General features: G+C 35.3%; 1 protein-coding gene across 4 annotated transcripts in view; it reads left to right on the plus strand.

The window, feature by feature from the left end:
• The window catches only part of DENND4A (DENN domain containing 4A), a 51,360-nt gene that overhangs the window by 14,449 nt on the left and 10,617 nt on the right, over nucleotides 1–26,294 (plus strand). For all 4 annotated transcript variants that reach the window (XM_068695346.1, XM_068695349.1, XM_068695348.1 and 1 more), the window contains 19 exons: nucleotides 222–471; nucleotides 1,922–1,991; nucleotides 3,590–3,759; nucleotides 4,410–4,651; nucleotides 5,501–5,567; nucleotides 8,927–8,985; nucleotides 9,665–9,809; nucleotides 10,421–10,596; nucleotides 12,610–12,710; nucleotides 14,645–14,863; nucleotides 15,106–15,251; nucleotides 20,213–20,346; nucleotides 21,241–21,376; nucleotides 22,090–22,296; nucleotides 22,400–22,528; nucleotides 22,795–22,939; nucleotides 23,074–23,193; nucleotides 24,066–24,206; nucleotides 25,016–26,109. In XM_068695346.1, the coding sequence (XP_068551447.1) occupies nucleotides 222–471; nucleotides 1,922–1,991; nucleotides 3,590–3,759; nucleotides 4,410–4,651; nucleotides 5,501–5,567; nucleotides 8,927–8,985; nucleotides 9,665–9,809; nucleotides 10,421–10,596; nucleotides 12,610–12,710; nucleotides 14,645–14,863; nucleotides 15,106–15,251; nucleotides 20,213–20,346; nucleotides 21,241–21,376; nucleotides 22,090–22,296; nucleotides 22,400–22,528; nucleotides 22,795–22,939; nucleotides 23,074–23,193; nucleotides 24,066–24,206; nucleotides 25,016–26,109 (3,751 nt within the window). The remainder of the gene's footprint in view (nucleotides 1–221; nucleotides 472–1,921; nucleotides 1,992–3,589; nucleotides 3,760–4,409; nucleotides 4,652–5,500; nucleotides 5,568–8,926; nucleotides 8,986–9,664; nucleotides 9,810–10,420; nucleotides 10,597–12,609; nucleotides 12,711–14,644; nucleotides 14,864–15,105; nucleotides 15,252–20,212; nucleotides 20,347–21,240; nucleotides 21,377–22,089; nucleotides 22,297–22,399; nucleotides 22,529–22,794; nucleotides 22,940–23,073; nucleotides 23,194–24,065; nucleotides 24,207–25,015; nucleotides 26,110–26,294) is intronic.

Here is a 26,294-nt window from a genome sequence, read left to right on the forward strand (position 1 = left end):
AAATAATACATGAGGAAAACTACTTTCATCACAAAGTTTTTCAGTTAAGAGTGCAGTTTGCTGTAATGTTGACTTAATTTGTCACTAAAATGTTTTGATGAGATGAGCTGCTGCTAGACTACTACTATTCAGTTATATTTCTGATGTATAGTATTAGCATTTGAAATATTAAAAAACAAACCTGTGTGCATTCTGATCTTTGTTCATCCCATTTTAATTAGGGTCTTATATGATGGGAAAGAAAGATTGAAGCAAGGCTGTGAAATAATTCAAGCTACTCCATATGGTCGGCCTGCCAATATTAGTGGCAATGCCTCGTCACAGAGAGTGTATGTCACTTACCGAAGAGCATCCGAAAACATGGCACAAAACACGCTGGCTGTTACGGATATTTGTATAATCATACCAAGTAAAGGAGAAACCCCACCACATACGTTCTGCAAAGTTGACAAGAATCTTAATAATAGTGTGGTAAGATACAAAATCTGAATTTTGAACGCTAGCTGTTCAGTGATGTAATGTTTGTGGAATGTTTACGATGGTTTGCATCCGTACTCTCTAAAGATAAATCAAATCTTGGAAGAGTTCAAGGTTTATATTATTTTTTTGTGCTTGGAACTAAGTCTTTCTGGAAGTTTTGGGTCAAACAGACCTTTTAGGGCTGACATACAAATGCTAATTTCGGATTCATCCTAACACACAGTGATGCAACATGTTCTCTAACTGGAGAGTTCACAGGCTGATTTACTGTTGTGGTGGGAATTCTGTATCTAACAGCTGTATCTTTTGTTTTTAAACTCTCCCATTACCTGCAGCATTATTTCATGTAATTCTCTTCTGTCATTTCATAAGCTTTTTTCAGAAGAAAGATGCTTGTAAGCAATGTTGTATCCTGCTGACTGTAAGCCTGTTTAAAACCGTATTAATGGTTCCAAAGGTAGACTTCCTAAAATACACAGGCATCGCAGCACTTTGATTTGCAGAACTTAATGTTTAGGTATCTCCTCGTTGAACCTTCAACCCTATATGCTGGCTCTATAATGTGTACCTGTTTTTAAATAAATGTCTGTGGACATCAACAAATGGATTTTTCAGTTCTGCCAGCTCCTGTATTGACTGGGTTATGGGAGAGCTGTCTTATATAAAATTATTTTCTTTCTGCCATCCCTAAAATCTTTGTGTGCTCTTAAAGGGTGCACCTATTTTTCCAGTCTATGGTTTCCCCGCTTTCTTTATTTTGGTGTCCAGAAATTGAGAATGTCAAAAATATTTTAAAATGGGATCAGTGCCAAAAAGGAAATCATTGTTTAGAAGCTGAAAAAACTATGTTGTTAGTGTTATATCACAGATGGAGTAAGAAATAAGGCTTAAACATGAGCATGTTTAAAATGCAGGCACAAAATAAAATTATTAAAAGTATTAACTTAAAGTAATTCACAGATATAGTTCATATCAGAAACACTGGTGTGGATGTGTAAATAAAAAGTCTGCATGTATGAATGTGTATCTATATACATGTTCAAGAAGAAGTTTAACAAAATGGAGAAAGGTTTAAATATTTATATAGATGATGATTGTACTTGCAGTTCTGTAGTTGAGTTAACAAATGTTTTGCAGAAGAATTTATAGCTTTCATGCTTTCTTCAGACTGTAAACTAGTTTTGTTTTAGAGCTCAGACCGAGGCCTGCGCTGGGCTGGTTATCTCAAAGCTGACGTGGTACTTCCAAGTCACTTGTTTGTGGCCCTTGTCAGAGAGGATACTGCAACAGGCCACTGATTTCTGTATCTTAATGCGCTACACTTGTGCATAGGTTGTGGCTCTGTGAAAATGAGGAAGAGGTTGTCTTCCCTCCCTACTTTCTGTTATGTTCTCTTATTATATTCCACTGTGTAATACAATAATATTTATTTTTTTTACAGTGGGGCTCAGCTGTGTATTTGTGTTATAAAAAGTCTGTGGCAAAAACCAACACCATATCATATAAAGCTGGTATGTAGCTACAATTTACCATTTTTATCTTCAGAATGTACAGGGTTATTTGTAATGTATTACTTTTCTTCTCTTTAGGAATTACTTGACATAGACGCTGTCCTGATATTATCAAAAAGTGAATCTTTCCCTGAAGAATTCTCTTAAAATAATTTTCTGAAACAAGCCTTAGAATTATGTCTCATGACTCTCTTGTCTTAAAATGTGCTTTTAATTGGAAGCTCAGTTGTGTTTTGATAGGTTTCTAGAAGCAGCCTGTATGTCTCCCATCTGTATTTTTGTTGCTGATGACTGTCTTTAGAGGATAAGTGCATGTGTGTATCTATGCATAGGACAGTATCTCAAAAAATATTTAATGTATTTTCATGATTGCTTTCTTTAAGAAACATTTTGAAGAATAATGCAGAGCTCCAAACTGCCTTAGACATCAGTGGCATTGAACTCTTTAAGCATTTTTGGATTGTGTATCATCTTTACTTTCCTATTTATAAGACAGAATTAGATTTGCTATGTCTCTGATGAAATTTATTGTTGTTTTTTTAAAACGCTTAATTTCATTTAAGTGTAGGCCACAAGCATGATTCATGTTTAAGCTTTAGTGCACTTCTATCCCCTCGAGACGCTGCTGTCTGTAAACAATAGTAGTTTAGGTCTGACTAAAAGGTGCATAATAAATTAGTTAATAAAAATTTTAAAAAGACACAGTATCTGGTAGTAGCTTGCACAAAACTTTGCTTTGGGGACAGAGAACAGACAGACATAGCATGGGACGCAAACAGACCACTTTTTTGATTATCAGATTTTACTGTTGACTAGTAATTCTCTGTATAATATAAAAGAATGTGTAGGAATTATATTTTCCGATATAGAAAAATCCCTTCCCATAATATTCTCAGTTTGCTGTCCCCTGGGTTGTCAATAAGAAGAGATAGCTACAGCCATATGATGTAACTGAAGGCTTATGTGTTAAGAGCCTCTCCTTCAGAACTGTGTTTTACAGCTATACTTAAAGCTAAGTCTAAATGCATTAGTTTGATAGTACATTAGCCAAAACCTCAGATGAGGTGGATCAGCATAGTTTGTTAGCTCAGTTCTGGAGATAGCATCGTCTTCTGTTTCTGTTTTTACTATTTGCTATCTCATGTTTCCATTACCAGGTTTTCCTGGAGACCTTTGTTAGCAATAAATAACTATTTTCCCTGAAAAATTGAAAGCATTAGTGTTACTTCTCAGTTGTTCAGGTTACCCTTTTTAAAATAAATTAAAAACTATCATGAGTAAGAATTTTAAACTATTATTATAATAATAGCTAAGGTGTCCATAACCTGTAAACAGAAAATGAGAAATGAGAATAGTTCCTAGAGCAGTAACTAAGTAGGACTTCAGTACTCCAGGTGATTTCTCCTTAGGCCTTGGCAGTACACTGTCTCTTTCCAGCTGCATGCTATACCTCATTATTTCCAGCTTTCCTTTCCTGCCTTCCTGAAGTTATTATATGCTCATATGCAGTTTTTATGGGCATGTTTTTATGGCATGAGCTACTGTAAACTTTTCCACTATTACTTATGTAACTGCCTCTTTACAAATTGCCTTTAAAGGTTTAATATGCAGATATCCTGAAGAGGATTATGAATCATTCCCATTACCAGAATCTGTGCCTCTTTTTTGCCTACCTATGGGTGCAACGATTGAATGTTGGCCATCTAACAGTAAATACCCTCTCCCGGTTTTTTCTACATTTGTACTAACTGGAGCTTCTGCGGAAAAGGTAATTTGAGTTAAAGATTTGGTAGTGTGTCTGTTCACATTGATGATAATGGATATTTTGGTAGACAAACTTGAATCTATTCATTTGGACTTAATTCAAAGCCTCCTTTAAAAAGTGTTTTTTATTTCATTATTTTTCATTTATTTCACTGATGGACTGTTGATAATATAAACCTGTCGTTTTCTTTTCCGTCTTGTTAGCTTTTGAAACTACAGAGCTATAAAAATTTTGAGTGAATATACATGCAAATATGCTATACTCTTTTGTTGCCAGCATATAAAACTTCGTGTGTGTGTACTTGTCCTATAAAGTAAATAGGGCGTCAGAGGAATACTGTTCTGAGCTGTTTATTAAAGGATTCTTAAAATAGCTTAAAAGGTAATTGTATGAACAGTTGACTGTAGCTGTATAATCTTTTTCCCCTCACACTTAAATTGTTTCCTAGATTAATCTTTTTCATATGACATCAAGAGTTTAAATAATAGACAGTCTGGATTTTCAAAGTCATAAGAATATTCCAGAATAAATTACTTCAAAAGAAGATGCATTAATGTAACTTTTCAATCAGTAACGTAAATTTGATTTCCTTATGCGTTTGCGTTGAAGATTTCGGCAAATATATTGACTTAAATCAACTGCATTGTTTATAGGTATATGGTGCTGCTGTTCAGTTCTATGAATCGTATCCAGAAGAGAATCTTACAGAGAAACAAAAATCTCAACTGGGATTAACAGCTGCTGTCGAGGGGAAGTCAGATGCATGCAGAACAGTTCAAACAAACAAGTGCATTTGTCTGCTCTCTCACTGGCCTTTTTTTGATGCTTTCAAGAAGTTTCTTACCTTCCTGTATCGTTACTCCATTTCTGGTCCTCATGTCCTGCCCATTGAGAAGTAAGTAACTCCAAAAACCCATAATTGTCATTTCAGCTGGTGCAAGCACTTTTGTTGCTTGTAACTTTCCTATAATATCCTTTTGATCTTAGTCATCAAACATCATTTGTAATGATTACACTAGATCAAACAACTCTGCTCTGTTGATTAAATGTACATCATGAAAAAGTAGAGATTTTTATTTTTAAGTGCCTGCAAAGGTGTGTGTATCTGTAACATTTTTTATCCTTTAAGGGCTTTGAGTCCTTAATCTTACTTCTAATCAATATGCTTATAATTTTCTTAATATTACATATATCACTCTCCTAACTTCATGTATGTAGTTTTGCATTTTTTCAGATACCAATTTGTGGTGCAATAAGGTAATAGATTGAGTTTGAATTGTTGTGCCTTAATAATCTTCCACTATTTGTTATTAATAAACTCACTTCCTTCTTACATGAAGGATCTTGCATTTTTAAATGCAGAGTAAATCCTTCCATCCAAGGAGGGATTGATACCTGTAATTAGTGTGTAATACCATTTAACACTTCTAGGCTAAAAAGAAACTTTGTACATCAGATTTCAAATGCAGTATTTGTTTTTTATATTACACTTCAGTGTTTTTTTCTAATTGAACTTCGATCTTTTATGACATTTTGATTAAGTATTTTTGTGATTGTTTATCCATTTCATTGTTTTTCTTTGTAACCATTATACTACTTTTAGAATTCTGGTGATGCCTTGAGGTCCCTTCCAACCCCTAAAATTCTGTGATTCTGCAATTTTTATATTACTAGTAGTAATTTTGTCTTGCGGTAAAGTGGTTTAAACTTATTATTTCTACTAAATCTTTTTTTTTTCTTCTAGACACATTTCTCATTTCATGCATAAAGTTCCTTTTCCATCCCCTCAGAGGCCAAGAATTCTAGTGCAGGTAAGTGTAAAACTTTTCCTAAAAGCTATGTCTTAAGTGAAGGCAAAATAGCTGTTGAACAGATTAGTTAATGGAAACTGTAATAGGCATGTTCAAACTTTTTTTTAATGTTCAGGACTACTTTTCCTAATTTCAGACACTTAAAAGCTTTACAGATGTCTTATGGTCTGTTTCCAGCTTAGTTTAGGACTCCAGTGAAGTATTACAATATACCAAGAAGATTACAAGAAGATTTAGTGACCTTGGAAATTTTTTTTTCTTTGAGTATATACAGAAATTCATGTAAATCTACCCAAAGTTGGGATCTGGTTTGACTTTTTTTTTTTTTTTGCAATAGCTTTTGAAATATTTTCTTGCCCCTCTATGAAAACTGCATGTAAAATAAAGAGGTCTAATGAAATTAAAACCCCATGTGAAGAGTATATTCACAGTTACCTTTTTAGCCAAAGGGCTTCATGCTGTCTTCTACGTAATGAGTAGTTATTAGTGAAAACTGTGAGGGCCATGCACATTCAACAAAGGTACAGTTTATCAAATGTGACTCTTATTCTGGTCTGCCTCCAAGATCTAAGCATACTTTACCATGTGTGAGGTTACCTGTTACTTTAAATTATATCCATGGACACTGTTTGTAGGAGAGAGGGGAAGTCTCTATTTTAGACTTCTCAAGTGTAATTTAAATCTTTCCTCTTCTTCCTAAGAGGCAAAGTGGGTAGAGACATTAAAACTTTATTGCTGAGGAAAAGACATCTCTTTCTTGACTGTAGTTATTCAGCCAGCCATGTGTTTTTGAATGAGTTGTTACAAAAACAATGTTACTGTGTTATTTCCTGTAGAAAAATAAAATACGGGAGAGCATTGTGCAGTTTTCAGTCTTAATGCCATAACCTGTATGCTAGAGAAGTCTTTCAGAGCGAATGAAATCTCAGGTTGTGTCTTTATGTATTAAATATTAAAAATACTCCATAATGTACTTGTTTTCTAGAGAACTGGCAAATATTACTCTTCTAGTAAAAGGGGTATGAGAACAACTACGTTGAAACTGTATCTGATGTTTCTGTCACTTCTATTATGATTTGGAAGTTCCATTCAAAACCCAGTCTGTTGACATTGTTTTTCTGTGTATACCCCTTCAATAAAATATTTACAGTAGGGAACACTAAACACATGCTTCCAGGAAACTGAGTGAGTTTAGAGGAAAACATTGGATTTTTTTTTTAGTCTAAATTTTTAGGGAACTGTATCCAAGTATAGATGGGTGTGTATCCTGGAACAAAAGTTGAGGACGTGGGTGAGCGATGTGAGATTGTCTGTGACACCTTGCTGTTTTCAAAACACTGGATGTATCAAGTTAATACAACTTTAGTAGCTGATACCACAGATACAGCTTTTAAAAGTAAGCAGGAGATGTTGTCTGTGAGTATCTACTTCCTTCAAGCTGTTTCCAAGGACTGACTTGAGTTGTTTGATACTGCACTGAAAATCACAGGTGGTAGTATCAAAGATGTTTTCCCAAAAATTGTGTGATCAGTGGTTGTGTTTTTGAAGATGACAGGTTTTAAGGTTTCTATTTTTGAAGAAATTTCTCTCTGTAATTTAACTTAAAAGACTAATTTTTTTTGCTAAGTAACTAGTATAGCAAATTGTTCTGAATGCATGTTACTGTTAAATGTCTTGCCTATATGCTTCCTGAAAGGGAGACTTGATATATTTTAGTAGCTGGATGTGTGACCCATTCTTAGATCCTTCTTAACATCTGTTACAAGTCAGAGAGAACATGGCACGTGTCTGACTTATATTGATGGTTATAATTACTTTGGAAATTAAGCATTCAGGAATGTTGCTGATTGCCTGTTTCCAGCTGCTATTGTTGATGGGTTGTTTCTGATCTGCTAGACCTCATTCTCCATGGCTGACACCCCCTTATTACCCAGATGTTACTCTTCTAATGATGTATTCACAGCCTGCAAACTTCAAGTGCATTGAGTAATACGTTTCTCCCCCTGAAGAATAGGGGCAGAAAGTGCCTCTTCTGCCTGAGGGAGGTGTGCGCTTTGAATAGGCTCTTGGTTGTGTTTATGTGCTTGTGATGAAACACAAAAGTCATAGGACATTAGGCTGATACTTCCTTTCTGGGAATAGTTTATGCAGGTTACCTCAGGCTGAAAAAATGAGTTCTTTGAATTCTTTCACCCAGCAAGTTAATGGTGGTAGTTGTCACAAGATGACTTACTGGAGAACAAAGCTAGCACATACAGCGGTGTGGTCATCCTGATTTGTCATTGAAGCTAAATGGAGCATTGGCCTTCCAAAGTTCCGTTGTATGAAATAAGAAAGGATGCAGCACTGCAGAGACTCATTTTATCGTATGCTTTGTGTGGCTGACAGTCCAGGCACAGCATTAGGTAACTTCATGCTTCAGCATTTGAACTACTGCTTCATCTCGTGTTTCTGATTTCTATTGTCCAGTCACTCGCAGGGGAGTCTAAGGTGAAACGTACTCAAAAATGAAATGCTACTAAAAGATGTCTAATCTTGCAGTTTAATCGTACAAGTTACTGTGACCTGCTGAATTGCTACTGCTGTTTGTATCTGTGCTTTTATGCAGTAGATAGACAATGCATGACTTAGCAACGAGGATTAAGCTAACTGGTATCTCAGTACCTTTGGTTTCCCAGACTGAAAACCCATCAGATGAGCTGTGGTAAACTGATTGCATATCTGTATTCTTGTACTCATTTAATTCTTCTATTCATGTTAAATACATGAATGGTTTCTCCTGTCACCATAAGAATATTGCTGTTTTGTCCTATTGCCATAAGATCTTCATCTTGGATCCTTGACCAGTGTGAATTTCAGACTATACCAGATTTGAGCTGAGCAATTTCTACCAGCTAAAAGCCTGATTCTCGTGTCTTCTGAAGGAAATATTACCTTATAATACAGTCTGCCACCTGTCCCCTTAATTTTTGTCCGTCTCCTTCCCACTCAGTCTAAAAAGAATCCTCCCTGAAAGCTGTGTATGAACTATGGGTCATTGCTTCTCTGAAGGTTTAGAAGGGTTTACTTTCAGCAGTTAATATATTCACTTTTTAGTGTATTAGCTAGTTTAAATTCCTTTTTTTATGGATATACAATGTGCTCAGTTCTGACTGAGAAAGGAAGGGAATGCTTTGCCTGCTTTTCATTAAAAGATACTGATGCATAGCACTGCACTCTGCTTTCCATAGTACCATACAACTGGATTATATAAGGTTTGGCATAGTTTAAATTTTATCTCTCTGTTCTGTGCTATTGTTACATAGCTTCTGATAAATAAGTTCAGAATAAAACCAATGTATTTTAAAATCTTTTTCCAGCTATCTCCACATGATAACCTGATTCTTAGCCAACCTGTATCATCACCCCTTCCACTGAGGCAAGTAGCAGTATCTTCTGTTTAAACGTGAAATGTGTTCTGATTTATACTGAAAAGTTTCAATGCTTTGAGCTGTAATAGCGCCAATTTAAGTCTTCTTGTCCTGCTGCCTTTTGTAGTTAATGTATCCGAGATTTATTTATGAGATTAGACCTATGCCCTGTCAAAGAGACATACTTAATTAATAATATCTGTGCTTGTTTTTTGTTGTTGTTCTGGTTTTCTTTTGGTTTTAAATAATTTTAGTGGTTCTTGAGGCAGAAGATAGATAGATGGCCCTTGTAGGAATTGGCACCTGGGCTCCCAAGATAGCACAACTTTGGTATTGTGGGTTAATTAAAGTAGTTCTGTGCCTGTCTTAACTTTCATGGCTGTGCAGGAGAATGATTAAAGAAATACATGTAGTTTCCCTGTAAAGTGCTACTCAAAAAGAAAAATCATTGTGCCTGTGTCCTTAAAAGAAGTCTAGTCTCATGGCATCATGGTTACTGTTGGAAAATAACTATTCTTCAGTGGACAAAGAAATATAGCAAGTAGTCTATTTTGCTGTCTTATTTGAAAGAAATATTTGTAGATTTAAGTTTATAAAATTTTTTTCTAATACCTTGTTTTCTATTTTATTATTGATTATTTTTTCTGGTCACTTATAACTCACCAGTGTGTTTATATTTTTGAACAGTGGGGGCAAATTTTCTACACTACTTCAGAACCTAGGACCTGAAAATGCAGTAACTCTACTTGTGTTTGCTGTGACGGAACATAAAATTCTCATCCATTCATTACGACCTTCTGTCCTTACTAGTGTGACAGAGGCATTAGTCTCTGTAAGTAATGTTCTTCTAATCATGCACTTGTACATGGAAAGAATAATATTTTTGATATAATCTAAAATTAGTAGTAATGTTGTTAGGCTTAGAGAGAACTTAAAAAATAGAAAACAATTTAAGATCTTTAGCAACATAATTTTTCATCTCTAATGATGTTCCATGAAGACCACAGAGAAAAGATAGCTACTGTTAGCTTTTTGTATGTAAATATCATGTGATTATGTTTGGTCATCACAGTGCACTGACCCCAATTTCAACGATTTCCTGTTTTTTCCCAAGTAGTACTGAATTCTGTCTTTTAGAAGAAAGGAAAATAATATGCATTTTACATTCTCAATCAGTTTCACTCATTGAAACTTACTGTTTCACTACCTCTACCGTATGCAGTCTGTTACGCTGAAGAGCTCTGTTTCTACAGATTAAACAAACTGAAATTTAGAGAAACGAGCCCACTTTATTAAATAAAATGCCTCTAGAATTACAGTAAAGTACTCTATTACCTGTCACGTCAAATATTTTTGAAGTGGGGATTAGTCAAGTGTGTTTTATAATTGAATAGGCTATTATACATATTTAACCTATGTTTTTATCTCTGCATGTTTTCAAAGATGATATTTCCCTTCCACTGGCCTTGCCCATATATTCCTCTCTGTCCCTTGGCACTGGCAGATGTATTAAGTGCGCCATGCCCGTTCATAGTGGGAATTGATTCAAGATACTTTGATCTCTATGACCCTCCACCAGATGTTAGCTGTGTTGACCTAGATACCAATACCATTTCTCAGTAAGTATTTATTAACAATTTTTCTTTCATGTTAACTTTATTTTACTCCCCCTTTTCAAAGGAAAACTTGCCTTATTTTTTTTGGTAGTGAAACTTGAGTGGCTTTTTCAGAGGTTTAAAGCAAACAAACAAAACTTCTAATACATAATCTTTTTCAAAATGAGGATGCTAGAAATAGCTATTTCTTGTTCAGCATGGTAGAGCGGAGGCACAGTCCTCATGCAGCATTACTGCCTCTTACTCTAGTACATTGAAATCCTTCTGCACGCATTAGCACATTTCCTGGATTAACCATATTATGGTTTGTTTCATTGGTTTCCTAGAGGAGAATAATCATCTTAGTTTTTCCTGATTGGCTTTCTTAGTGTTAAAGAAATTTTAATGTCTTCAGATGGACATCTGCTTGAAAACTGTATCAATGAAATTATAGCCCATATCAATGTGCAGCATAGGAACTTGATACTGAGAATTAGAGATGCAAACTTTTCATGAATTAGAGTCTTAATTAAGACTTAAAATAATTCCATCATTAACAAAATAAATGTATTAGTATTTCTCCTTCGGATCTGTGTAGAGCCTGACATTTTTCTATCATACTAATTATCTAGCATTTGAAATATCAGTAAGGGATAGCAGTGCTCTGTTAAAACCATTGGGAAATGGTATCAATATAGCCAACATACAGAAACTATAGTAGCACAAGGAAGACAAAAGTAGCTTTTGTCCAGAATTTTTGCCCAAAGGCAAGACTGGAATGAAACCACAAACACAGATCATCTGTTTTGGCTTCTGAGTAGGTATTTCCATCTCAGTATTGTTATGATACTCAAAGTATTATGTATTTTCATGTGATGATGTGATACAGAAATGGTCTTTTCTACAGAAAAGAGGGTAAGACTTCTAATTCAGATTTTTTTAAAAAAAGTAGCCTCTACATGTATTTCAGATTTACTCTTGCATTTCAGTAGAATGCTTAATACATTCGGTGTATACTTAATGCAACTTCATTCTCAAAGTCTTTGGTCAGTGTTCTTTATTATCCTTTTGTTGGCAGCAGTCTTTCAGCATTATTATGCCTAACTGAAAACTTAAGACCTTTTTCTTTTAAACTTTCTTACTTAGAGGCTCAGTTTCAGTAGTTCTGTGTAGATTTAAAGAAGACTGTATACATTAAGCATTTGTAAATAGGATTTACGGATTTTATGCTGATATCAAGCTTGTACAGTAGTTCTACTCTGACGCTTTTAGGAACTGGTTCAAACTAGACTGCAGTAATGTTTTGTTTAGGTTTTGGTTAAGAGGAAAACATCTGTACATTTCCTTTGTTATTTGTCTAATTTGATACATATTCATTAATGGCAATAGTTTCTTATTTGCAATTATTTCTGTTTCCATTTTACCTTTAACTGATTTTCTGGATGTTTTCTTAGGACAAAATAGAACTAACTTGTTTTTACAGGAAAAAAGTGTTAAACATGCTGTTTTTCCAACTTTGACTGGTAGGGTCTCAAGGCTTGCTGGTGCCCTCTGGTGACAAAAATTGTATTTTTTTTCATTGTAGTAAAGTCTGAATCTCTGTGCACTAAATGCAAAGCAGTTATGTCAAGTTTATTTCAGGATATTATCAGCATTCTAGTCATTATCCTAGTTTAAATAACTGCAATTTAGAACGTAGCATGTGTAGTGGTAAAATGTGTGATGGCAAGTGCTTAATTCTGTTAATCCATTCATCTTTCTTGAGTTCTATGTGGATCGATTTCAGTGCTAAACTGTGTCTCCACAATGATTATCCTGAAATAATAGGTGTTGGTTGAATGTCTGTAATCAAATCTCCATACAGTAAATCAAGTTTGACTTTGTTAGTTGGTTTTCAGTCCTTCTCAGCACTGTTCCAGTGGAGCAAATTGTATATGCTCTCCCGTTACTATGGTGGGATAGAAAAATCTGGATACAAGTCTATACACAAACATATTTCCAGTGTATACTCATACTTTTTTCCCTTCGTTTTTCCAGGACTGGAGATAAGAAAGCTATTGCCTGGAAGATCTTACCAAAGAAACCTTGCAAAAATCTGATGAACACTTTAAATAATTTATATCAGCAACTGGCAGAATGTGAGTGGGGAAGTAGAGAATGATTGACATCGGATATAGTGTGCCACAGTAACAGATAAATATAGCTAGTTAAATGTGTTCTTAAGTCACCCATTATACTAAACATAATTACAGAATGATGTTTTCATACAGAACACCACAATTTGTGCTTTAAGTCCAAAGATTAGAACCCACATGGGGGCTTTTGAGATGGAGATTTGTGTATATACAATGTGGAGCTCAATAGGTATTACATTGTATTAGCTGTTATCCTTGTACAAAAAAAAAAGTCCTTATGAAAAGGGAATAATAAAGCAAAGAGTAGATCAGGAGCTAATAATCTTCAGTTTTGTCATCAAGGCTGGCTCAAGTCTGCTGATATTTTGACAATTGAGCTAGCTTTTACAGTCAAGCTGATAATACTTTTGTTCTGATTCTGTGTTGCTTTATTCATGTAAATAGTTTTACGCAATATATGTTTCCAGCCTTTACATTCAGGAAACAACCAAAAAGAAATTCTAGGCCTTTTGTTAGCTGCAAGTTTATTTCAAAGATATCTAAATATGATTGACTGAGGAGAAAAAGTACCTGAAACTTTAAGGTGGGGGAAAAGATTCAAGTTTTAAGATGGAAGCTTTCTAGAAACATTGAGGTTTTAACCGTACAGCAGTATTCTGTTTTGAAGTAGATGTTTTTAAGGAAAAGCTGGTTGTTGATAGAATCCTCAAATACTGCAGAACAAGGTGTGTTGAACCTTCATCTAAGTATCTAGAAAACTGGATAGGGATAATGTTAATTATTTAAAACAAAACATTTGGAAACGTTAGGTGGCCTCGAGTATATTTATGTACTTGAGTATCATAGCTAAAAGGCTTTGTGAAGTGGGAAAGAATTTGGCCAGCACTCTGACATACCTGTCTGCTTACAAGGTTCTTTCCATAGACGTTAGTGAGTCTGAGGAGCAATCATGCAAGGCAGTTGTAACATCAAGTAGCTGTGGTGATTGCTGTCACTAGAATGTAGTTGTCCTGCATGGAATGTATTGAAACAGAAATTTACTTAGACACTTTTTGTGCAGCATGGATTACTGCTACGTGATGCAAACTTTCAATTGCTTCAAAACTTTGATGTATTTTATGAAGTCTGTCTAGAAAAAAATTAAAACCATATGTTCCCTGCAGTCTATATTTTAAAAGTACTGATCATAAGCTCATATTACAGATGAAGCCACTTAAATGTGTTATCAGAGTAAGGCTGCCTATAATTATATGATGTGGAAAGACAGTACTGAAACAATCCATTCCTAGTTTCGAGACGTTATTAGAACGTTACCATAGTTTGAGTTTGTAGTATTGAAATCTTAGCTAGAGTTCTGATGGCTTTAGAAAATGTTGATAAAAGTGTGTCTTTTAAGAGCAGAAGTTTTACTAGATAATTTACAAAAATGACTCTTTTCTCTCTGCATCTTTCTATTGCACTTTCTATTGCATTATGTTATGTTTTGATGGCTCCAGTTTGTATTTGACTGGTGTTTCTTCGGTTTATATAAGTGTTTAACATGCGTAGTCCACTTTTGGAGAACACTGAGATGAAAGGCTCTGTAAAATAATATATATATCCCTTCTATGTCTTTGTCCTTAAAATATGCTTATTTAAGCAGCTCTTGTATAAATTTTCACGTTTATATAAGCAAATTTGAGTTTTTTTAAGCTCTGTCCATATTGGTTTCATCTGTTGCTGTAGTAACTAATGTACTGAAAAGGTAAATTTATCTTGCTTTTAGTATTATCCAGACGTTCATAATTTGTATAAGGTCAAGCTGAACCCATTGTCGCGTATCATGATTGACTTTAATAGCTCAGTAGTAAATGAATCTAGTAGGGTAAAGAAAATTTTTTTTGGTCAATACTGAGGAAAATCAATGCAAAGCATTATAATGTTTTTGTTGTTCACAGTGCAGCAAAGACCAAGAGAAGATGCATTAATGGAACTAGCAATGAATGACTACGATTTTAATTCTGGGAAGAAATTACATCTGTTAGATCTGGAGATCCAGGAAGCGTTTCTGTGTTTCATGGCCTCAATACTAAAAGGTTATAGGTCCTATCTGAGGCCAATAACAGAGGCACCCTCTGAAACAGCCACAGATGCAAGTTCTCTCTTTGAACTACAAGGTAAAGCGTCATAAGCTTTTGTTATATATATATAACTTGTTATTTCAGATTCTTACTCAAAGAATAAAAATGTTTGCAGTGTTAGTACTGTGAATGATGGTAAAAAATCAAGTGCAGAAGAAATTTCATAGTAGTGGCAGAGATTACAGAAAGTTTATTGCTCCGTAGTGTAAAATGTGGTGACTTCTAGTGAGGACTTTTTTTTCTAGGCATTCTTACATGCTTCCAATCTTGTTTTACAGGTTTCCTCAAAAGTAGAGATCGCTCACATCAGAAGTTCTATACGTTGATGACCAAAACTCAGATGTTTATTCGCTTCATTGAAGAGTGTTCTTTTGTCAGTGATAAGGATGCAAGTCTTGCATTTTTTGATGACTGCGTAGATAAAGTAAGCAAATCTTCATATGCATTGTGTTGTTTTTTTTAATGTCTCCAGTTGCTTATGTTATCTGATATACTACATGGCAGAATATATTTGAAATGCAAACTTATTTCAGTCTTTCTTTTTACTTTTTTTTTTCATAGTTTCCTACTGGAGCTTTCCATTTTCCTTTTTTTTTTTTTTAGGCTTCATTTCAGACTCTTGAAAGTCTAAATGTATTATGAGAACAAATCAGCACTGCTGACTTTCATATGTATGTAAGCTTTGAAATACCGGCCTATAGTAAGAAGGGAAGTATTCTGACTGCAAAGTAGGAACTTGAAGGTTCTTTATCAGAGAACTATATTCCTTAAATATAACTGAGAGCATTTATTTTTATAAATGTATAATATTTTATGCAGCAGTTCAGGACTGAGGTTGATGAGCAGCACAGTAGCTGATATGAGGCAGGCTCATATTCTAATTCTTTTGAATAGTGTTACTTTTTTTTTCCTTTTTAAAATGTGCTGGCCAGTCCTTTCTAATAATAATTATCCAGTTACTGTTAAAGTCTTAGGATTGTACTGAAACTGAATAATTAAAACAAATCTTTCTCAATCATCCTTTCATTCATACTGCAGCTACTTCCTACCCTCAATTTCAAACCAGTTTGTTGATGTAAATACCTTAAATACAGTGTTTGTATTAATAGTCCTCTTCTCTTAGATGAGTGTTTTCTAATAATACATGTTACCATCATTTATTGATGGATATGAAAGGTATGGATTTCTTAAATAAGCAAGATGCAATATTGTGTCTCATACAAGCTTTGCATAAGCTGTTTGTTTTTTTCTGAGTGCCGTTAATCTACCATCATATTTTGTTGCAGTAATGTAATACTTTGCTCTCTGTTGCTCTATCATTTGTAATGAGAAGGGTGGGTGATTGTTAAGGATATGGTGGCCAGGAGTGTGAAAATGCAACATGATCACAATCAGTGTTTTTCATGACATAAGTTTAGACCTTTTCCTTGATTGGTGCTCACAGCAGTAGACGGTAGAATGTTGGATTTCCCACGAGTGGATTGATTTTTTTTCAGTCTTTCATGGAAGTATCGCTCCAATTTTTAAAAATCCTATGTTGTTTACAAGGAAGGTCCACATTAGGATTACTGAGTACTGTGAGGAACTCGTTCTCTCCAAAGTACATTAACTTCTGAAAAATCATCACATTTCTGAAGAGGATCCACATAACTGTTTTGATTCTACTTGAAAATTCCTAAAAATATATTTTTTTGTGTGTTCAGAAAAACATCTGAAACCTGCAGTCTTATTTCTCTGTTTGCTTCTACTATAACACAAAAGAAGTTATGAATATTTTAAGAAATTCTACACCTACTTGTCTTCATACTGGCTACCTGTAACATTCTATTCTAGGACACTAATGTTTAAGTAATGCACATGTTGTCTACGATTTCCTGTGAAGTAGGTCACCAGCTGTTTATTCCATAATACTGAAGACTATGTAAATTGCTATTTTGCAGAAAAGACAGTGCAAAAGAGCTAAAAATGAATTGGCATCTGAAAAACAAATCTGAATTCAGTTAAGCTTAAGTTTGAGATGAATGTAAAAGTATGCTATCATGATATTAAATATTCTTTATAGCTTTTGCTAGTCTGAATATTTTATTAGTAGTGGTTCTCAAAAGCGTGCTTCACAGTTTTTACAGCATGAGTTTGCAGGCATTTGTAGGTTGGAAATTGATTTAAATACAAATATTTATGAAATGTTCACTCTGATTATGCTAAAGTTCAGTTAAAAGGTCTACAGTGTGTAGCACGTGCTCTCCTGTATGTCAGTGTTTAAAAATGGGAGGTATCATAAACAGGAATATACACAAGTGACTAAATACTTCTGGACACTACTAAGTCTTCATTGTGTTGCAGGTTCTCTCTGACTAATGTTAAATAGAAGCTGACATTCACATAGTAACTGCATTTTGAATAAAAACCCTATCTGTTCTGTTTCATTTGTGGAATGGTTTATGAGGGCCCTGGAATTGGTGTCCTAGCTAATGTCATTTTACCTTGAAATTCAAATAGGTCTCCTGAAAGAGTAGTTCTTAGGCTGGTGATGCCACTGGGAAGATTGCAACTAATCTGTTGGAGCTTTCACCTTTTCTTAAAGGTTAAGTAGGTGCTTGCACAGCTGAAGCTGAGGCTCATATGTTCTAATGCCAGCCATTCTGCTAACTGATGCTGTTGACAGCTTCTTTCCAGTATGAAAATGCTCATAACAGTGTCATGAGAATAAACCTTACATAATACACTTGTAGTTCTCCAACTTGTATTTCTGGCAGTGATGAGTTCTTTGTTTTGAGGGGACAACTACCTCTGTTCCTGAGCTAATTGTGGGGGAATTGACACATTGGCAAATCCTACACACAGTATTTCCATGGTTTTAGAATTTGCTTGCAAAGCTAGGTTTTCATTGGCATGAGGAAGGCGGTTCCCACGTAAGATCTTGTTAAACAATGGTATGTTTCCTTCATCTTCTCCTTCCTGATTTTTTTATTCTGATACGGTGCTTACAGTAAAGAAAGTCAAGATATTAAAGTGCACCAAGTAGTGCTGTAGGAACTAGAGTTTTAGGCAGGGTGTTTCATCTTTATGACCAGATATCAAACTTGAATGATTTCATTTGAGTGAATATTTTCTTATATATTATTGTCTTTCACTAGGTGAACCAGTACATGAAAGGGTATACGTGAAAGAGTGATGTCATGGATTGAATGATGATAGAACACTTTTTCATAGGTAGTTACAAACCACCGGGTTGAGACAAATCTTATGTACCATGAAATTAGTTATCCATAAAATATTACTTAAGCCCTGCCTCAAATCATTCACAAGAATATTTTAAGCTGAAGAATAATCTGTTCTACATGTTATTTTATCCTAGGCAGCAGACAAAATGGGTAATTAAGAATCTCTTCTGCTGGTGAGAGGCGTTGGCTAATTGTCTCAAGTTTTCATTTTCCCATGAACTCAAAAATTACTTCAATTTGGAACATATTTAAGCTACTGACTTTATTGTATTTCACTGCTGAAACTTGTAGCTCTGGGTTTTTTACATCCTAAGAAGATTTCATTTTTGTCTATGTTTCAGGAGCCATATGTTCTTGCTACTTGGCTGATTAGATTTGCTAATACTTTCCATCTGTCTCATGCAGTAAAATGTGTAATTAAGAGCACCTCTTTGTATGTTTATCAAATTTTAAATGTTTAAGAATTTTATTGAAACTACTTAATATATTTCCACCTCTCTGAGGGAGAGAACTGTGGAAGATGTCATTTTTTGCATGAATCTTCTGTTGCTAAACTTTTATGGCATGAAGAACCATAGATCTTTGGGTTCCACTGGCTGCTTATTAACTTCATTGAAGTAATGTACCATTTGGCTGTAATTTGATTTCCATTTAAACCATTTAAATAATGGCTGTAAGTGTAAACTGTGACGGTATTTGAACTGAACACTGGGACTATCAGTATCTGAATGAAAAGCACATTCTGTGTGCTGGGAAGTAAACAGTTTTTGATAGTGCCAACTCTTTGAGATGGAGACATCTCATCCCGCAAGCAGAAGCAGCACTTATGAGGTATTGGAGCAGACGGAATTGGTCACAATCTGAGACAAAGCAATACAAATACCAGCAGAAATATTAACTGAAGGCTTGCATGTGGAATGTAATGCACATTATATTAGCTCTGTTCTTAGTGGTTTCTGTAATGTGAACAGTAGCAACAGGAAGCTTGTAGTACTTTGATAAAGACTCTTCATCTTTTTCTCAAAGGGAAGCAGTTCATAATTTCCCAGAGTCTTGTTTGGAGTGGCTGAATGTTGCTTTGGTTCTTTATTTTTATTATCACAAACAATGGAATAAAATGCCGTCAGTTAATTGTTAGACAGATTTTCTCCCACTTGATCCTGCAGTTTGCTGCTTTGAAATTTGCCTGGAGCATGCTGCTGTTGATAAAGTAGGGGAATTAATTTGCAGAGAAAGCTACCTTTGAAACTCTTCCCAGTCCTGCAGTTTACTAGGGACTCTGGACTGAAGGTAGCATTGCTGTGATCAACCTCTTTCTCTCAACAACAGCCAGGCTAACAGAACAAAGACATATGGTCAAATTACCAGTTACAAAGATGAAAACAAAACAAGTGTGGATGAAATTTATGCTTTCTGATAATATTGCAAGTTGCCTTTCTTAGCCATGAAGTGCATTGCTGTCCTAGCTATGAGAGAACAGGGCCACCTGATGTCTGCTCTATTTTCATACATACAAGTGAGATGTCTGAAAGAGGGAAAAAAAGTCTTGAAGCTGTCCTTCACCTATCAGTTGAATTTTTCTTTTTAGAAAGGCCAAGCTACTTCTACCCCCTTTAGGTTAGGTGACTTTTTATTCCGTTATTTCTTTTGAATGTGTGTGTATTTCTATAATCTCTGCAAGCTAGCAAGATGTTAATGACTCTGCAAGTAACTGAATTTCTTGATAGTGTTGTCTATAGATTCTCCATAGGTTAGATGATTGAGTAGTTTGTTACTGTTTACAGTGCTTGAAATGGAGGTGAAAGAAGCTCTAATTTTTCATATTTTAAAATAAGCTAAAAGTTACTGCTGCAGTTGCAAACGTTTACAGAAATGTTCTTATGCAGAATGATCAGCCTCTTTGTACAAACTGCTTACAATAATCACCTGAAAATAGGGAAATCAGAGTACTTCACTGAGTGTTGACTATTGGTTTGGTAAAGTTTACAAAAAAGATACTACACTTACTATCCTCAGTATAATTTCACGAGGCATCCTTACTCTTAAAATACAATCCTTTGATGCTGATACAGACTCGGCATTGCTTGACCATATGGCTGTAATGGCAGAAAATACCATAACACTAGGGAACACTAGTAAATACTTCTTTTAATTTCTCTAGGTAGATATGGACAAAACTGGGGAAACACGGCTTATAGAGCTGGATGAGTCATACAAGAGTGAGCATACAGTTTTCATAACACCACCGGAGATCCCTCATCTGCCAAATGGTGAAGAGCACCCTCTACAATACAGGTGACTTAAAAACACAGTAGGATACTAGCCAAAATCATAACAGTGGCCCTTTTGTTGTTTGCTTCTATGTTCCTGTATTAGCCATGAAGTACAGATTTTTTCCTGTTGCTTTTTATTCTGCTGAAGTAAAAAACGTGTAAATGAAATGCCTAGTATACCAACTCTTTAGAAGTTTTAATGGTTTTGTGCATGTACATGTGCATGTCTGTGTGTACACAGAAGCAGTAGTAATGCTTCTAATGAAGATGACTGTATATTCACATTACATTGTGCTAGCTATTGACGTTTTCTAAAGTTAAAAGTAAAATTAATAGACTCAGTCTGGCCTGCTGCTACTACTGATGATACAATCTGAAAATACTATTTTTGAAAGAGTGCCTTGCAGAGAATCACTGAAAACTGGTGTTACTAATTTAGTAATTATGTCAAATCAGTTTGTCTATTGGTTTCTTCGTTAATTCACAAAATCATTTTTAAATCTAATTTAATCTTTTAGATAGCTTGATATTGTTTATATTGATTTTTATAAGCCTCTGTGATATGATGCTTGCTGGGAACTAAGACAGATTTTTGGATTAACTGGAATCAATACATACTAATACATTTGACACATTAATTAAAGGAAATGTTATTAAAGCAAATGTAGCTAACAATGTAAGTTGCTTACACTGAAATAACATGTTGAGAGACTGTTTTTGTGCAGTCTTATGCTCATGAAATCATGCAGATGGTTTAGTAAACCACTTTGTCAGTGGTGTCTTTTGAGGTTTTACTCCTGTATTTTTTGTTTCCTCTGTAGCTTCTAGTGCAACTGTGTAATTTTGTTTGCTGTTCTATAGTGTGTTTACTTTGGAACCGCCTTGCGGGAGTTAAGTGGCACATTTCTTTTTACAGCTATAATGGGTTTCCAGTATTAAAACTAGATTTGTTTGAACGACCTGAAGGATTTCTTACAACACCTAGTAACAAACTGTCCTCAAAAACCAGTAGTCCCAACAGCCCATCACCGATGTTCAGAAGAACTAAGCAGGTACTTGCAGGTATTCTTATAGTGTGAGCTACTTTAGAAAATACTGGCTTGCTGCATTCATTTTCTGTTCAGCTGTAAAGACTGACATTGAAGAGGCTGCAGCCTAATGATTCTTTGCTGATGTGGAGAATATAAGATAGCAATGCTAATTTTTCTTTGAATTTTACTTGTACTTACTGTTTTTGCTTATAATGATTTGTACAGGGTTCCTGGGCACAGATGGCCACTTGCTGTGCTGTCTCCACTCCTTCAGTGTTCTTTATCCTGTTCTCCATGAGCCATAGGCCAGGTTGGATGGGGCTTTGAGCAATGGAAGGTGTCACTGCCCATGGCAGGGGGTTTGGAACTAGATGTTCATTAAAGTCCCTTCCAGCCCAAACCATTCTGTGATAAACTGCTAGGCTTCCACATCCACTTCTTGTTTGTTTTTTCACTACCTGAGATTTCAAGACAGGCTCTAACCTTCTCATATGTTACAAAAATATGTACACAGAATAATAAGCTCATGTTTCTTGAAACTTAGGATGGGAGTACTGCACAGCAATTGTATTGTAATCCCTCAGTTTGCTTTCATTTTCTATTCAACTTCAGCATGAACAACATATTCAATCATGTAGTTCCTGTAGATAAAAATGATGCATATTTGGTTTTAACATTTCTATATGTGTAATGTCTGTGTAAATACACAAATAACGTTTTTTGATTCTTTACAGGAAATTAAATCTGCACATAAAATTGCTAAGAAGTACTCATCTATACCACAGATGTGGTCCAAGTGTTTGTTACGTCACTGCTATGGTCTTTGGTTTATCTGCCTTCCTGCATATGTGAAAGTGTGCCATTCAAAAGTTAGGGCTCTGAGAACTGCGTATGATGTCCTACAAAAAATGCATACGAAAAAAATAGATCCGCCTGATGAGGTAAAATAAGCCAACCCCAGAACTTCAGAAATAGCCCGCAGTTTTAATGAATGGAGTATGTATTTGACTGTAAAAGGGCAATACTAAATGCGTGTATTTTCAGGTGTGCTACCGAGTACTTATGCAACTGTGTGGACAGTACGGTCAGCCTGTGCTAGCAGTGAGAGTACTTTTTGAAATGCAAAAAGCTGGTGTTGACCCTAATGCCATTACTTATGGCTATTACAATAAGGTAAGTATTTTCAAAGGGTGTGTGTGTGTGTGTGAGCATTTTTATCTAGGCGAATAGAAGCAATCAAGCTTCAGTTCAGGTGTAATTCTATCATTTCAAGTAATCAGAAGAAATTCAAGACAGAATAATTATGTTGTCTTCACCTTTGTAGGTTTAGAAGTTTACTTTTATAACTGCCAGTGTAACCCAGTTTGAAATGAAGTTAATGATTCACACCTGACTGTTCCTTTGGATGACTTTATTTGAATTTGATATTTCCAAAATAGGCCGTTTTAGAAAGTACATGGCCTTCAAGCAATCGAGGTGGCTATTTCCTATGGATGAAGATAAGAAACGTTGTTTTAGGAATAGCACAGTTCAAGAGAGCATTGAAAAAACAGCCAGCAAGCACATCGCATACGGCCCTTCCTGGTAGAGTATTCAAGTACTTTTCTTTATCTCAATGCTGATAAATTATTTCAAATAGCTTTCTGTTGTATATTTCAAATAGCTTTCTTTTAAATAACATAATCATCTTTATCCTGTTTTTTGCTTTTTTATGATAGGGGGACTTTCAGACTTAAGCAACAACACATCATGCAAAGAAGAAATCAGGCAAGGGAAAACTTGTCTTCAAGATATACAAGAACAAAAAGAAGACAAGAGAGAGAGTGACTCAAGTTCTTGTATGTATCTTGTGAATACAGATACCTAGTTCACTGTGGATATATGGGGATTTCAGCAGAGCTACGTGGGGCAGTTGACTGTTTTACAATGAATGTGTGTGATATGCCAGTTTATGCTCATGCCCGAAGTTCTTTTCTCTAAGTGTAACTAACTTAGATTTTAAAATTGCATTTTTTTTCCCCTTCTCAGTTTCAATAAGTTACGATAATAGAAAAGACTAATGATAATTACAGCGTAATGTTTTTGTCTTTTAAAAAAAAAAAAAATTAAAATTGCTTTAAAGGCCTAATCAACCGGAAGGCCTCTTCTACCAGTCTGTTTTCTTCCTAAATCCTGTAAGAGGAGAATGACTGAGTATTTGCAGGTTTGTGAGATCAGGTCTAAATTATTCATCTCCCTAGAATTCCTCTAAATCAAGGAGATCAAAATGAGAATGGCTTTGGATTTGCTGTGGGCTTTCTTTAGGTTTCTGCTCATGATTTCCTTAACAGCAGTTGGGAAGCATAATCTCTTTATGAAAATGTGTAGCAATCAGATTTATAATAGCCATACATTTGTACTATACAGTTCCCCATACACAACTCATTGAAAATACTCTTCATAATAAAAGTTGTCCCTTGTAATATAATTATTTTTAAATTTTCAGTGTATTTTCCCTACAGCTGTTGTAAAAGTCACGTTGACAATGAAATATCCATAGATCAGTTCTAGCTTGAAAATCTTTGCACAACTAAATATCAACCTATGTATTATGGGATATATGCAACAAGCTGTCATTTAATCCTGCTTGAAATGTCTAATAGGTAATGAAAACTTATTTTAAGTTAATTTCTTTGATTCTAAAGAACTGTCTGTCCTTTTCTGTACACAGTGTCTGAAGTGGAGAGTGCAAAAGGGAGTGGTGACTGTCTACCTAAGCTAAATTATCATAACTCAAGTAACGCCAAAGCTGCTTCTAGCATAGTGCGGCTCAATGGTACTGTTGACAATACGACAGCAGAAGCTAGCACTGGTAAGTGGAAAAGAAAATAAATTTGGATTCTTGTGTAGTTTTGTCTTACATGTATTTCATTTTCAGTAAGACCTCTATGTAGCATGCCTTGAGGTCATTTGTCCCCATAACTTGCAGTATTTTATGGGTGTAACAGCAATGGCCGATAATATTTGTGTGAGTGAGTTCAGGTTAGAGGCTGCATATGCTATTTCAAGATTTCTGAATAGTCTGCATTTCCAGATTTATTTCTCTCTTTTCTTTTTTGCTGTATTTTACATCTGCTTACGAAATCCTGAGTCTTCTGTTTTGTTCTTATAAATTCCAGCAGCTCATAATTCTTTCAGGATGGAGAAGAGATTTCTGTGCAGTATAGTTAAAAGAAACTTTTAATTGCTTTCACGTGTAACAAGTGATGACAAATCTGGTTACTGTAATACTGTTATCTGGGCTTGAAATACTGTAATGTTGTCTTTTAAACTCTGTATCCTTATGCCCTGATAAAAACAACAGAAATTTCTATGACGAGCTCCTATTGTAGGCTCTATTTCTCATACATCAGGTTAGAAAGCGTTGCTTTTTTGCTATTTCCTAGATATCTTTGCTCTCCTATCCATAGCTTTCAAACCTCTTAATAATACTTCTCCAAAAGAACTGTATTGATATGATCGTGGTCATCTCAACTTTTTGATCACTAGTACAATACATAGTGAATTTCATCTCGTAGTTTTGTAATCTGAAAGATGAACCAAACTTGTATTTTTTTTATAACTTCGTTTATTTCTTGCTATGCAAGAAAATTAAAGTATCTTATTTCATCTGTTTTCCAGAGAGTTCTGCAGGATTGCTGTTTACATCATCTTTTGAGGATGCCAATGAATCAGAAGTTATAAAAAGTAAATCCTTAAGAAAGAGACATAAAAGTGCAGTAGAAGCTGACTTGAGGGAGATACCATGGGAAAGCAGGAACCGCAATCTGAGTGGAGATGGCTTAGTGGGACTCATGATCAATAGAATAAATCAGGAAGCAAACCCTGGAGAAATAGTTGAAAAACTAGGAGCTGATGCCAAAATCCTATCTAGTGCATTACAGAAAAGCATAAGGCCAAAAACTCTAAATATCAGAACTTCCTCCTTAGGATCTAAGAGAGAAAGTCTGGAGAAAGAATCAAGTGATGAAGATGCAGGTTTTGATTGCAGTTTTACAGATAAAACAGAGTCTCCAGTTATCTTTGATTTGGAAGACTTGGATGCTGAACCTGAAACATCTACAACAGTGAAGTCCTCCAGTGAAAAACCTAAAAGGCTGCAACGAAAGAGTAGCTTTCCAGTAAAGCCAGTTGAAAAGACAGATGTTGAGACCGGATTTGATCCACTGTCCCTGCTAGTTGCTGAGACAGAACAGCAGAAAGAGGATGAGGAAGAGGATGATGATAGAAGTGTTTCAACCCCATCTGCAAGGCGAGATTTAGCTGAAGAAATAGTCATGTATATGAACAACATGAGCAGCCCTTTGTCAAGTCGTGCCCCAAGCATTGAGTTACAAAAGCCCTTTGATGACAGAAGTGCTAATAAAAAGAGCCCAACAGTCATCCAACCGTGTAGGAGGTCCAGCCTTCCCCCAAACTCCCCAAGGCCTTCCAGTCTTATCAAATCCAAAAGTTATCACATGAAAACTGAAGAAAAGTCGAGAGATAGGCTTTGGTCCTCGCCAGCATATTCCCCAAACAGTCCAGCAAAGGAACATCCACAGGAGGCAGCTAGTGCATTAACACTTGTGTCTTCACCATCGTTCAACCTGGATACACTGTTAACACCTAAGTTTGATGTTCTAAAAAGCAGCATGTTTTCTGCTGGAAAAGGGGTTGCAGAGAAGGCTAGCAAGTGGTACTCAAAATTTACAATGTATGCTGCATCCTCAAAGGTAATTTTTTGTCATTATTCCTTCTTTTAGGTACTGCAAAAAACAAAACCAAAATTTTTTACAAAAGTTTTTTCCTTTATTTATATTTAATCACTGGCTCCTATGCGGTGAATCCCCAATTTGAATGACGTGCATGGGGGTAAACAGTTCAAATTGTTTTAATCGTGTTTGAATTGCTAGGGCTT

The sequence above is a fragment of the Anas acuta genome, chromosome 12, assembly GCF_963932015.1.
Source record: "Anas acuta chromosome 12, bAnaAcu1.1, whole genome shotgun sequence".
Classification (NCBI taxonomy): Eukaryota; Metazoa; Chordata; class Aves; order Anseriformes; family Anatidae; genus Anas; species Anas acuta.